The 13420-nt window shown below is 40.9% G+C and overlaps 1 protein-coding gene across 5 annotated transcripts in view; it reads right to left on the reverse strand.

Moving 5' to 3' along the window:
* Window positions 1–266: 266 nt before the first annotated feature.
* COL19A1 (collagen type XIX alpha 1 chain) overlaps window positions 267–13420 on the reverse strand; it is a 199407-nt gene continuing 186253 nt past the window's right edge. For 4 of the 5 annotated variants that reach the window (XM_052781799.1, XM_052781796.1, XM_052781797.1 and 1 more), the window contains 5 exons: window positions 10392–10562; window positions 9384–9450; window positions 7377–7532; window positions 656–733; window positions 267–418 (listed from right to left, as the gene is read on the reverse strand). In XM_052781799.1, the coding sequence (XP_052637759.1) occupies window positions 282–418; window positions 656–733; window positions 7377–7532; window positions 9384–9450; window positions 10392–10562 (609 nt within the window). In that variant the 3' untranslated portion in view covers window positions 267–281. Of the gene's footprint in view, window positions 419–655; window positions 734–2465; window positions 6536–7376; window positions 7533–9383; window positions 9451–10391; window positions 10563–13420 lie in introns of those variants that run through there. The other variant, XM_052781801.1, reaches the window with a different exon arrangement.

Consider the following 13420-nt stretch of genomic DNA (forward strand, 5'->3'; position numbering starts at 1 on the left):
CTTATGAAAATTATTTGGGCCTATTTTCTCTAAGCAAAATAAATATGAGAAACGTAACACATGGAATGCACTCTGGAAAATATATGTCATCATTTTGTAATTATGACACTGCAAATAACATAGAAAAAGGCTCAATTCCGTGCCTTATAAATTATCTACATACCGTGCAGTGTCGAGGGGAAAAAAAAAATAAAAATGCACCAAATATTTCAAAGGTTAAATTAACTTATTGAGAGGAGTGAAAAGTGATGGTGAACCCAAGCGTCTAGGGGAGAGGGTTTTTATTTCCCGCTGCTGCGTGACCGAGTCTGTGATACGTGGTAATAGCAATCTGCCGGATTGCATCTCCCGTTGGGTCCGGGTGGCCCCTGCGGTCCGGGTGAGCCTGGCGTTCCCGGCGGGCCTGGCAGGCCGGTAGCTGGTAAAACAAAGTTAGAATTAGCAGAGTCCTCGCCAGAGCGTGCGCAGTGCCCCGCGTTTCATCACTGGCAGTCAGCTGCGTGCCAGCTCATCCGCGAGAAGGCAGGTGGGTCTGACCTCACGCTATGACCGAGCTCGGGAGGAAAGGCACGGGTCTAAAACCGGCGTGAAAACCAGGAGAAAGGCCTGTTAGTTCATAAATAACAATAGCAGAAATAAATCTGGAGACTTGTACCTTCAGGGCCGGGTGGTCCAGGGTTACCAGGCAGTCCAATTCCAGGCTCGCCTCTTTCCCCTTTCTGTCCTCTATAACCTACACAGAATAAAGACAGGAAAATAAGAGCGTCCTCTTATTATGAACAGTGATCTTGCATATATCTTGTTGACAGGAAATTACCAAGAGAAATGTAACTGGGAAAACACATGCTCGCTTCTTTTTCTGAGACCGGTGGTTTTTTTCTGAGACAGCTCTTATGTTTATAAGTTCCTTCCGGAAAATATGAGCACCTCTAGCAGGAACCGTTGCATCCTCTGCCAGAGGACTCTCGCTGTGTTCGCTAGCCGGACCTTTCCCCGAGATTTTAAGTTACCTTCCTGGAGTTCCTCTAATAAAGAACCAAATGTGTATTCTGCTCCAGTGTTACCCGTTCGATGAAGTGACGGAAAGCACCGACCCAAAGGCCATCCGGGGTCAGAGCAGCCCTTCTCTGATAGCCCACAAACTGAGCGAGACTTCGCCCTCTCTGCTCTACATAAATCTTTATGTCTGCACTTTTTAGACTGTAAACTGGTAGTTCTATGCTTCGATATTCCCCTGTATGTGAGAGAAGACCCACTCCCACTCCAGCATTACATGTGGAATGAGGTGTCTTTAGAGCTCGTGCAGATTTCGGGTTCTAGCATGCAAGACCTACTTTGACCCAAGTGGCTGTACGTTATTAACAAGGTGTAATTACTAATTATACTTGGAATATTTGTGTCCGTTTTCTTCACAGGCCATAGCTTTGTATTTCTCTAAATAGCCTCTGTCTTCTCGGGTGCTGCAACCCTTGTTTCTTTCTCCTTAAACTGTTTGTAAAAAGTTTTATTAGTTGGAAAAGCTCTGGCTGCTTTAGAGTAGAGAACTCATTGCTATCAGTATAACATTTTGCTTAATATTTCAAGTTAAGACTCCATCTACAAATGTACCTTTTCTGTTTAGACCATGTAATTTCTGTAGGACAGGGGATGAAGGCATTTTTAAAGGAACAAGTGTGACACCTGCCACAACCCCTTACTTTAAAAGGGATTATAAGGAAACCTCTTCCCTCCCCAGCTCCTCAGATGCTGGCATGTAAGGTGACATACGCTGAAGATTAATTTGCCAACTTCTGGTCACATTTAGAATTAAATTTGTTCTGCTTCAGGGACCAGTATATTTCCAGTGTCGCGTATGCCATACAATAAACTTCCTCTTGTGAAGAGCTGTAACTTAGTTTGAATTCAAAGAGAAGAGTCACGGCTGACCAGTCAGCATAGCGGTACCAATCCACCTGACGTCTCATGAAGATTAACGGGCACTGGCAGATGGATGGCAAAAGTTGTCTTGTCAATGTGCTGCGATCTATGACAACACTGGTACTTTACAATCCAGAAGGAAACTATTGTAAGTGCTGTGGGTACCAATTCAGGGTTGTTACGACAGACACAATGCAGTAGGAATGGTACACAGGGTATTCAAGGTTTCCGTTAAACACAGGCTCATTATACACTTTGGTAGAAAGTCTATTATCTGTTGCAATCATTCTAGGTTTCAAAACAGAGCAACGATTATCCTACTCTTCTCTCAGCACCCCAACAAGGAAATTACAGTGAGGTGGAAACATTAGAAAATGCATGCAGAGTGACATGCATAAAGTAACAGAAGGAAATCAACTGTTTAAAAGCTCACAGAGAAGCAAACTTAGTATTAATCATGCATTCTGGTCACTGAGCTGTGTTAAGCAGAATTGTACAAGGCATATAGGTGCACAAGCTATAAACACTCAGAAAAGGGAATAGGCAGGTGTTTGTACTCAGTTGTGAATCTTGATTTTGCTCTTTAATGACCATAGTAGTATTTACAGCTACATCAAGTTGGTTTGCTCTGAAAATCTTCTGTAACGCATAGTAGTTGCTACTGTTTCAGAAGCTCAATCATACAACCACAGGATCTAATACATTTCCTATTTATTTACATATACCTCTATGGTTCCTAATTTACAATAGACAGTTACAGTACATTTCTCACTACAAACCCAGTTAATTGTAATTTTACAAAGTAGTGCTGCCGCTAATCATTTGTTTTGCATTTCTTTACGTTATGGGGAAAAGTGAGAAATCACCTTTACGATATATCACATTTACAATCTCCATGATAACCATTACTGTAGGTATCTGAGACATTATAATTGAAAAGGGACTGAGATAGACTGAAAGATTCCAACTTCGCTGGAATTCAAGACAATAAAGAAAAAAAAACCCCCACAATAGGACAAAGAGCAGCCTGCCAATGCAAGTATATGATCCAGGGTAGTGTAAACCATTACTGGCTGTATCTGAATACACATGCAAAGGTGTAGGTTGTACACAGTGCCAGGTAAGTTCTCTTGACACTAAAGTTTAATACAAAAATTCCCAGATACCTTTTCTAAAAATAAGGCTTTATTTAATAGGGTGTAAGCGTATTAGTAAACAGGCCTATATGTAAACAATCCAAACAATGTAATGTGTAATTCTGGCAGGAAAATATTTGATTTTCAATGAGGTATACTTTGCTCAGAAGTAGGGCCATGATTACACTTCTAGAGGATAATATCACCTTCTCTCTGAGCTTAAAGTGACAAACTCGTACACAGTCAAAGGAAAATACACATAAATTGGATTTTGATTTACTGTTTTTAACGTAGAGGCACATATAAGATGCTGTCTGTTTTTACTGGTAGAATTAGAATTCCAGTAAGAGGTACCTGCTTAATTCAAAAGGCGACAGCTTTAGCAAAGCCTTTCACTCGGGTTCCAGAAATTTTGCTGTGATTTCTGCAACCCAAAAGTCGTGGTATGTAAACACGTACCCAACGTGGGCAGTACGGTACACACTTGTACGTAGCAAGTACGTGTTCAAACGGATAAGCTTTCTTCTGCTCACAGATGAGTGACGATAGATAAAATACAGCTCTTAGTTTGGTTCTCTCCGCAAACATCACAGCCAGAAGCATCGCTATTGCAACACCCTCAACTCTACTTGGAAATGACACAAGTTCATGTCTATGAACTTGGAGGTAAAAAATTCTCTCATTTAAACAGCTCCAAAACTTATTCCGCCTATATCACAGAGACCCTCTTCCATCCGCATGGATAATGCAGCACCTGAAACTAGCGCGTCAAGTATCTAGAGAAATCTGAGGTTCTTTAATACAAAATAAGAGGCAAACACATTACCACGACAGGGAACAATGACACCGAAGTATCCACTGTGTTTTACTGTGCAAATACTCTGCGTTCTTAAAAGCAGACAACTGCAAAGCAACAGGAAGGGTGCTAAGAGTGAGCCCTCTCATCCAGCCTCCAGTGCATATTCTGAATTCCTTCTGTGTGTTACAGCCCTCTCAGCTGAGAGGTAGTAGCTGTGTTTGAAACCAAAGTAAAATAGGTTAACTTCACCCTCCACAGCAAAGAACATTTCACAGGACGTAACGCTTGAAACCAGTGCAGCTATTCAGAAGAGTGACTGTCTCTGGACAACATCCACTATAACGGGTTCCTGATGTCAGCCAAGGTTTCTACATGCTCCCATCACACAAATTAATAATTATAGTGAGACACACAAATTTTACAACAGAGATTAGCAATAAAGATAAGGAACTTTCACTATTCATCACATGGTATTTGTCTTTCCTGAGCTGTGATGTTTGATTCCTTGAGGCTACCGTGAGTTATGAGGACCTATAAAAAACCCGTTTCCTTAATTTGATGGAAACAGTGAAGTTAAACTAAGATGAAATCCACTTTTCTCTACTGAGAAAAAAACCCAATCATACTAACATAAAAGATCTCTGGATTGCAAAATTATCCCAAGGTGCATTTGGTCTAACGGACCAAAATTCACTTATTATTATAGTTTTAAAAATCCAGTTAGGTCAGTGGAGTTAATTGATCTAGCTCCTCTAACACATGACAAAAGACTGTTTGCAAAAGGATGACATTGCTATAGCCTGTCTATAAAGTCTTGAAATAAACTTCCTCTTTCTCTACGAGACATTAGCATCCTTTAAAACACATAGAGAGTAAACAAGTTCCTCTGCTCCCCCTCAAGCTGATGCTGTACATTTCATTGGTAACACTGCCTCACAGTATCAGCTTGCTGATGCATATGCCATAGGTTATTTTCTTTTTACATGAAGAAATGTATATATATTAAAAAAATCTTCCAATCGCTATTATATAAAGTCTGTTTAAATACCAATTGCATGTTTCATAATTTAAGTTGCAATTCTTTGTTGTTTTTTGTTTGCATGCTATATTTTTATTGAGACCATTCTATAAAATCAAAATTATTTGTACCTGAACCACTGGGAAGTACCTGCGGTACACTATGAACAACCTTGCTGAAGGCCAGCAGGTAGCAGTTCTGGACTTCATTAGGAATGAATGACTCTACGCCCAAGAGTCTAGCAATTCCTTAAATACACTTTTTGAAGACCATGCCTACACTTCCAAAAGTTAGTATCTATGTTTTCGGCTTCTGGGACTAACCTCTACCTATCGGTTTGCTGCGCAGAAGGAGGCTCTGGTGGAATCCGGCCAGGTCATACCAGCGCAGTTCCCGGGGGAACTGGCACCCCACTGAAGGTGTCCGGAGGGACCCCTGCGAAGCCGCGGGTGAAGTTAAGCACCTTCCCGGACTTAGAGTGACGCCTGCCTTTCCCGCTGGCCGGCTCCAGCAAGATCGCTGCTCAGTGTGCGGCATCACAAACAGGCTCTGGAGGCGTTTGTAGAGGTCCCGTTAATTGCCCTCCAAAAATATCTACTTCTTTTCGCTGGCTGTACGGGACAAGTGAATGTTTCACTCTGCCAGCCCAGATGCGTATTACCGCACACGGCAAAACCCTGGAGTTGGCAATTTGGGCTACACCCGAGTGAGAAATATAATAAGGGATATCTGTCAGTCAACACCGAACGCGTATTATGACTTGGGCGTACGTGCACACAGCATGCTACCTTGATGGTCTCAGCCACACGTGCACGTAACGTGCTTCTCCAAGAATTCTTGTCTGCTATGTCTTTTATGGCTGAAAATAAGCTGGAATATGGAAGGATACTTTTCAATCCGCTCAGAGATTTGAATTTCTTTTTACTGTCGGCACGAAACAATAACATGTGCAGGCACAACTGGGAAAGGCGTGAAGGGTATTTGTAAGTGTGCGTCTCTCATGGGACTATCTCTTACTCAGAGTGTAAAAAGGAGGCAAGACAAATTTTTGGTTTTCTTTCCTTGGAAGTATGATTTCATATATCTTTTGATGTATCAGAAAAGTAAATGTTTCTCACTTAGCTTACCTTTTCCTAATCAAAAAGAAGTATTGAGCATATCAGTAAAATAAATGGAAATCCTGCATACATGGGGCACTACTTTTAGTTAAGCATAAGGCATGAAAAAGCAGCTTTTTCTTTTTTTTAGGTTTTTTTTTTATTATTTTCAAGCATAGCTATCATCTTTACTCTTGATGCTCACTAGCTGGAAATGAAGCCTAGGACAACGTTCCACTTCCCAGAAGCGTCTGAGACTATCCACCACATACAGCATCATTGAACAATCTGGCACTGACATTGAAGTTGTTTACAGTGATCTGAATATTTAGGTAATGATGAAGTCAGTGTTGTAAGATTCTAAGCCTTTTATTGTTTTCCTTGATCCTTTTTTCTTGTTCTTCTCATTCTGAGCTCATCACATTTTTCAAGCTTCTGTCAGGGGTTTGCGCTTATCAATGTTAGTAAGTCTTTATTCTTCTGATAGCTTTAGGATCCACACATCTTCAGCTTTGCTCTCATGTTCTTCATTCCAGTCTGACTTGCTCTGACTCCAGAGCAGACCAAACTAACAAAAGATAATAGAGAACTACCTCCAGATAAACTGCAAATTACATATTACCCACCCACAAAATATTATTCATCGATAAATTCTTTTTTCCTTTTATTCTGTTCTCCTCTTCCTTTTAATCTCGGAGAGGCTGACTCTACAGTAGAGTGCAGCTACAATGAGCCTGGGTCCCTTGAAGCTAATTTTGCAGTGAAAGACAGTTCAGTGAACCGAGAGCCCTATACTGTCCAAATGCATTGCAATATACAAATTACCGTTTGGGGTTTAGTGAAAAGCCGATTACTCTGAAACTGACTTGTGAAAATAGGTTACTTCACCATAAAAAGAATTCACGTGCTAATATTTCAGTTTTCACTGCTTCTTAAAGAATAATATTTGCCTTCAGTTTTTCCTCCCCTCTGTTGTCTCAGGATCAGAGCTGAAAGCACTCAAACTTGGAGATCTAATTTTGGTTCTGAAATAAGATAGTCTCTCAATATTGAACAGGATCGAAATAGTTGCATTAGAGTGCTGGCATAGTTTTTCTGCCTTGTTAAAGTATTTTGGAGAAAACAATAACTGCTACAGTAGTCTAGATATCTGTCAGCTTTAGATATCTGTCAGTAATTAACTTTATCACTTATTAGAATAAAATGCACTGATTAGGAGTTTTTAATCAGTAAAATCCACACATTTACTATGGGTTAATATTTAGATCTGGTCTGGAAAAACATAAGTACAGTTTTAAAAGTTAATTATTAGGAAGCTAGATGGGTAATCCTGGCTTATTTAACAATCATTAGCAGGTATATAAAGATTTCAAGATACGATTCATGGCAACATTTTTTGGAATTCCTACCTTGAATTCCACGTTCTCCTGGTGGCCCTGGCAAACCATCCTTTCCTGGTGGCCCTGGTAACCCATCTTTTCCTGGGGGCCCTGGTTTTCCATGAGCTTGGGAGGCAAGCATTGCAGCAGGCAGCTTCAGCTGGGACACAAACTGAGCCATCCTTTCTTCATTAACAAAGGACATGAGAAAAAGTGGGTAAGAAATCTGCTAGCAGAGTATGGGAAAATAAATAAATGCCTAAGCCCCAGCTAAAGGAAGTTTCTGGAAGTAAGGTGTTTAATCCTTCTAAATGTCAAGGTATTAAATGCTCCTAGAAGTACTGAGGCCTTCTTTGAAATAATCTGAACTAATTTGTACCAAAATTTCTATTACTACTCTCTTTTACTAATGTATTCCAGTATTTCAAGTGACTTCTGACTCCTGTTCATGGAAGTACTTAAAATACATGAACACGGAATAATTAGTACTTAACACCCCTATGAAGGGCTACCTTACATGTTTGTAACTCATATTATGTTGCAAAGTAGAGCTTAACTACCACAAACAGTTCTTGGAATGTGCTGAAACCCTGAAAACAGTTGTGAAAAAACCTGTAAGTGCTCAGCAAACATTATTAATTGCAGAGATTTCAGCATGAACTGGTGGAATAAAGTGCATTTGGTAACATTTCAGTGTTCCTCAGAGGTAGACAAAATAGGTACTAACCTTGAATCTGTCTCATTTATACTGGATTAAAAAACTTAACTAAGCATTCCACAATTTAGCAGGTATTTACTGTGGTGGAGTTTTAAGATTTAAGAGAAAGATTAAAGAGAAGAGTGGGCATCAAACAAAAAATAAGCAAGGTGATAGAAAATAGGCAAAGTGAAACAAGCCAAAAATAGAAGATCTGTGGGAACGCTAGTGAGGTGTAGAAAATTGAACAGCTGTAAAGACAAAAACCAATATTCCCTGTAGGCAGGACACCTTTTAACACTTTCTTTTTATGAATAGACTAAATACTTTTCCCATTCAAATGGAATGGTAACAAGGAGAGAACTTCAGCAAACAAACTGCTCTTGAAATACATAGTAGGTTAAACTCCTAAGGAGTAGCAGTCTGGGGAAGGGTGAAAATACACAAAATGATAGCCTTGTTATAAAGTGAAAAACTGCCTGAAGAGTTTAAGAAGTCTCAAGCTTTATATGACTTCTTTTATTCCTAAAAGAGAAAAGGTTTTGTATCCACAAATACTCATGACAAAATAGCTAAGCACATTGCAGACATAAGAAATGCATTTTGCAATGGAAGAGAAGCTACTGTTAGGAGGTGTTCGAGCAGAAGCTTGTTTCAGACACCTACCTGAGTCACTGCTTTTCAACCCTGACTAAGAAAAAGCTGGGGAAGAAAAATATTTCCTTTTCAGAGTAAGGACACACCTAAGAAAGCTTACATAGTACAAAGGCTTTGGCTGAATCTGGTACTCGCCTAAAACTGTGCCAGAAGATGGTGGTCTGCAAGGGAGCTTTGGAGCTTAGCAGGGATGTTTGGTGCAAAGGCACAGCAGTTTAGATGTGCGTGGCTGAAAGCTGTCAAGCCTTTCTCTCATTTAGATAGTCATCCACTAAGTGGCCAAAATAATCAGATATTTCTATTGTCTCCACTTTAATAAATCTTTAATGTCTTAATGATACGTTGTAGATACATACATATCTGCAAAAATATATGACATATATGTATCTACAGTGATAGATGCATATGATTGCTATTACGATTTGGAACAAACTGCCTTTTAATGCTAGTCTTTTACATAAGGAAATGCTCTGGTTAACAGATACTATAATATAATTATGTTCAAACAATTATAAATGAAGTAGACTTAAACAGCAGTTAAGTACAGCTGCAGCAACAGGGCAGCTGCTAAGTCCAACATAAGATGACATGTAAAGAAATGTATATAAAGGCTGTAGGGATATAAAACATTCAGAACAGAATTTAAGATTTACGTTTAGTTGTATAATACTTCATTTTCTTACCTTCAAAAAGCTTAAGAACCTCTTGTTTGATATAATTTTTTATTTCTTCAAGTGAAACTGTATCAGCCTGATGAGGAAAAAAAAAGGTGATATGTATCAGAAGAAACATACCGAGGGCACTTTGTGATGCTACAAAAATAAAAAAATGCTGAAATTAGCATTAAAAATGTAAAGCTTTCACCAAAATTTAAATATTTTAATGTATTTGTGTTATCTACTTAACTGCAAAGGCCATTTTATTGCAAACACATTACAATATTATAAAGACCACTAATACCATGAAGTGGAAGAGGCCCTCCCAACTGTCAAGATGATCAGCACATTATGTGTATGGAAATTAATTTGTGTAAGACAGTTAAGGCTGTCCAGTGACACTGCTATGCTTTACTTGCCTTTTGCATAGCATTTCCCAACTTCTCACCCCCTCTAGGGACTAACTGCTTTGATGCAGACCCGACTAACTAGAACTGCACTGCAGGACCAATTACTTCACTGGAAAAGTTTTTTAGAGCTTTACTCTATCTGATTGAGGGTATAAAGACCCCATAACATGGATGTGTGCCTGTGCACACAGGGAGACAAACCAAGATATCTACAGCTGATGGGCAGCATTTCATTGTCTTTTGAAATGCTGATTTCCCTTTTATTGAGAATCATTTTGGCTGCCTCCTTTTCTTTCTCAGTTGCAAAGACTTATACTTTAGCCCTTAAGCTTATGAAAAATGAAAATGAACAGTACTGAGTAGCCATACTGATTTGTCAAGAGCTAATGAAATAAATAATTAAAGTTTATCCATAGCACATGTTTAAAAAAGAATTTAAAAATATCTGCTTGATCCCCTGGATATATTTTTTCCACCTCTTAACTGAACAGTGAAATTCTCCCAGAGCTATCTTAGTTTTTTTGCTACTGTGGCATTTCTCAGTCGAATTTCCACTGCTCAGCACATGCCACCTTCACATCGTCTGAATTCACAAGCAACCAAGGAAAAATGTGTATTTACTTACTGGAAACCCTGGGGGTCCTGGTGAACCCGGGGGACCTTGATGACCTGGTGATCCTGGATAGCCTCTGTCTCCTGGTGGCCCAATAGGACCCACATCCCCCTTTTCTCCTGATGGGCCAGGTTTCCCTCGTTCGCCTTGTGGACCTTTGTCCCCTGGAATACCCTGGTCTCCCTGTGTAAAATAAAAGCAGAAAGAAAACCATTGCATGCAGTGGAACAAACTAGGAAGAGTCACCCATGCACGCTAAAGAGAAAATTCTTCCCTGTTCGGAAATAGATGTTTATGAGTCATGCAGGGAAGCTGATTTTACAGGCTAACCCTCGTCTCCGAAAACACAGGAAGTAACGCTTTGTTTCCTTACATATTTAATGTTGAAGTCAATGACAAAAAAAATAATAGCTTGACTCTGTAACCCACTTTTCAAGGACAGAATCTGGGTGCAGAAAGTTTATAGCCATTATCCAAGGATCTAGAAAAGTCAAATACGGCATAGGTAGAATTTAGGTGCTCAAATTCCCCCAGGCACAAGGCATCAGCCTTTTTTCTGTAACTTTCCCTAGAAGCCTAATATTTTATTTCTGTGTGTACACAAAATTTCAGTTAATCAAAGAAACAACAAACACACAAATCTATATATAATAAGTGAACTCCTTGCAAGAAAATAAATTGAAGGTTAATGTTCTGGCCAGCACAGCTTCCATCATGGCTGAGATGGCATTTGTTTTATTTATAAGGAATTAAATCTTTTAGAGTGACTTAATGTATTAGCTATTAGTTCACTGAACTACAGCTGTGGAGCAGAGTGGTGCAAGTCACACGTTCAGATGGTAAACGAACAGCTGGCAGTTCTTAAGGGTCACTGACTGCCCTTGCTGCATCACTTAAGCTAATTTTAGGCTCCACCATGAGCAGCAAACAGCACCAAGAACTGACTACATCTTTACCAGATAAATTCAGAATCTACATTTATGAAGGGTGAATGAATGGAATTAATTGCATCCTTAATCTACAGCAAGTGCTGCTAAATTGTATTCAGATCTGAAACATCAGTGACTGATAAACCAATGAAAGTGTAGTTACATTCTTAAGTCATATTTACATGACATGTAAAGACTGAAAAAGGAAGAAGGTAAGGTAAGGATGCAAGTAGGAGGTTGTATACCATTTTTATCACCTATCTGTCCTCCAATCTGCATGATTTCCAGTGAGTTAGAGCTTATTACTGACTATAACTAAGCTTCATTACAAAGACCACTGTAACCTGTAATGTTTTATTACATGAACCGAAACCATAATGCATTCCCAACTGGAGTTTAAATTGCCCTCAGGAAGAGCGCAGAAGCTCTGAACTCTGAAAGTCTACCACAAGAAAAAACCCCCAAGTATCAAAATCTGAGACCTCATCATCTCACACCAGTAATTTTAACCTCTGTGGTGGGTTGACCTTGGCTGCCTGTCAGGTACTCACCCAGCCGCTCTCTCACTCCTCAGCAAGACGGGGGAAAAAATGAGATGAAAAGCTTGTGAGTCAAGATAAGGACAGGGAGGATCACTCACCAATTACCGTTAGGGGAAAACAGACTGAGGTCTGGGAAAATTAATTTAATTTATTGCGAATTAATAACAGAGCAGGATAGTGAGACCTTCTGCTTGACCCACCCCCTTTCTTCCCAGGCTCAACTTCACTCCTTGCTCTTCTACCTCCTCCGCCTGAGCAGCGCAGAAGGATGGGGAATGGGGGTTGCAGTCAGTCCTTGATGCTTCATCTCTGCTGCTCCTTCCTTCTCACATTCTTCTCCTGCTCCAGGATGGAGTCCTTCCCATGGGCTGCAGTTCTTCACAAACTGCTCCAGTGTAGGTCCCTTCCCCGGGCTGCAGTCCTTCAGGCACAGACTGCTCCAGCGTGGGTCCCCCGCGGGGTCACAAGTCCTGCCAGCAAACCTGCTCCAGCGTGGGCTCTTCTCTCCCCGGCGCCACAAGTCCTGCCAGGAGCCTGCTCCAGCGCGGGCTTCCCACGGGGTCACAGCCTCCTTTGGGCATCCCCCTGCTCCAATGTGGGGTCCTCTCTCCCAGGGCTGCAGGTGGAGATCTGCTCCACTGTGGACCTCCCTGGGCTGCAGGGGGACAGCCTGCCTCACCATGGTCTTCATCACCACGGGCTGCAGGGGAATCTCTGCTCCGGCGCCTGGAGCACCTCCTCCCCTCCTTCTGCACTGACCTGGGGGTCTGCAGGGTTGTTGCTCTCACGTTTTCTCACTCCTGTCTCCCAGCTGTTGCACAGCATTTTTTATCCTTTCTATCACACAGGCAGTACCAACATCACTCATGGGCTCAGCTTTGGCCAGCAGCAGGTTCGTCGTGGAGCTGGCTGGAATTGGCTCTGTCCGACATGGGAGTAGCTCCTGGTGTCTTCTCACAGAAGCCACCACTGCAGCCCCCATTACCAGAACCTTGCCACGTAAACCTGATACAACCTGTCAAACTGCTAACACAATCACATAGTCAGGGAAGCCAGCGTGACATGGAAACAATCCCAGTGTGGTTATGTTTATTGTGTTTCTCTTAAAAGACCTAACCTGCCGATATTGCAGACGCCCGATTTCCAGTTTTAGTTTCTGGGCATTAATACTTTGGGCAAAACTCTAAATATGCAGCACAGGAATGACTTCCAACAAACAGAGCTAATTTAGTTAATCAGTAGAAAAAAGACAAGATATGTTGTGATACCCAAAAGACAGCTGTAACCCTTGTCAAAGACTCAGATTTTCAACAGTCAATGGGAGCAGGAAAGGGAGCATATGTGCATTGGGGGAACTGGAAGCGTACTGTTCTGATGGAAGAGGCGTACTTTTTCACGTTTCTATAAATTTTAAGCTTTATAGGAAAAGGTGTTCTGTCCTGCATACAGTTATTGTATCAGGACGTGTATTGTCACACCTTGAGAAATTCAGGGCAGAGGAAGGATTCTGACTGAGAAGCGGAACTTTTGTAGCCTGCAGGGAAGAGGCTCTTTCCTGGCCTTAAAGTTT

The sequence above is a fragment of the Harpia harpyja genome, chromosome 3 (genome assembly GCF_026419915.1).
Source record: "Harpia harpyja isolate bHarHar1 chromosome 3, bHarHar1 primary haplotype, whole genome shotgun sequence".
NCBI lineage: Eukaryota > Metazoa > Chordata > Aves > Accipitriformes > Accipitridae > Harpia > Harpia harpyja.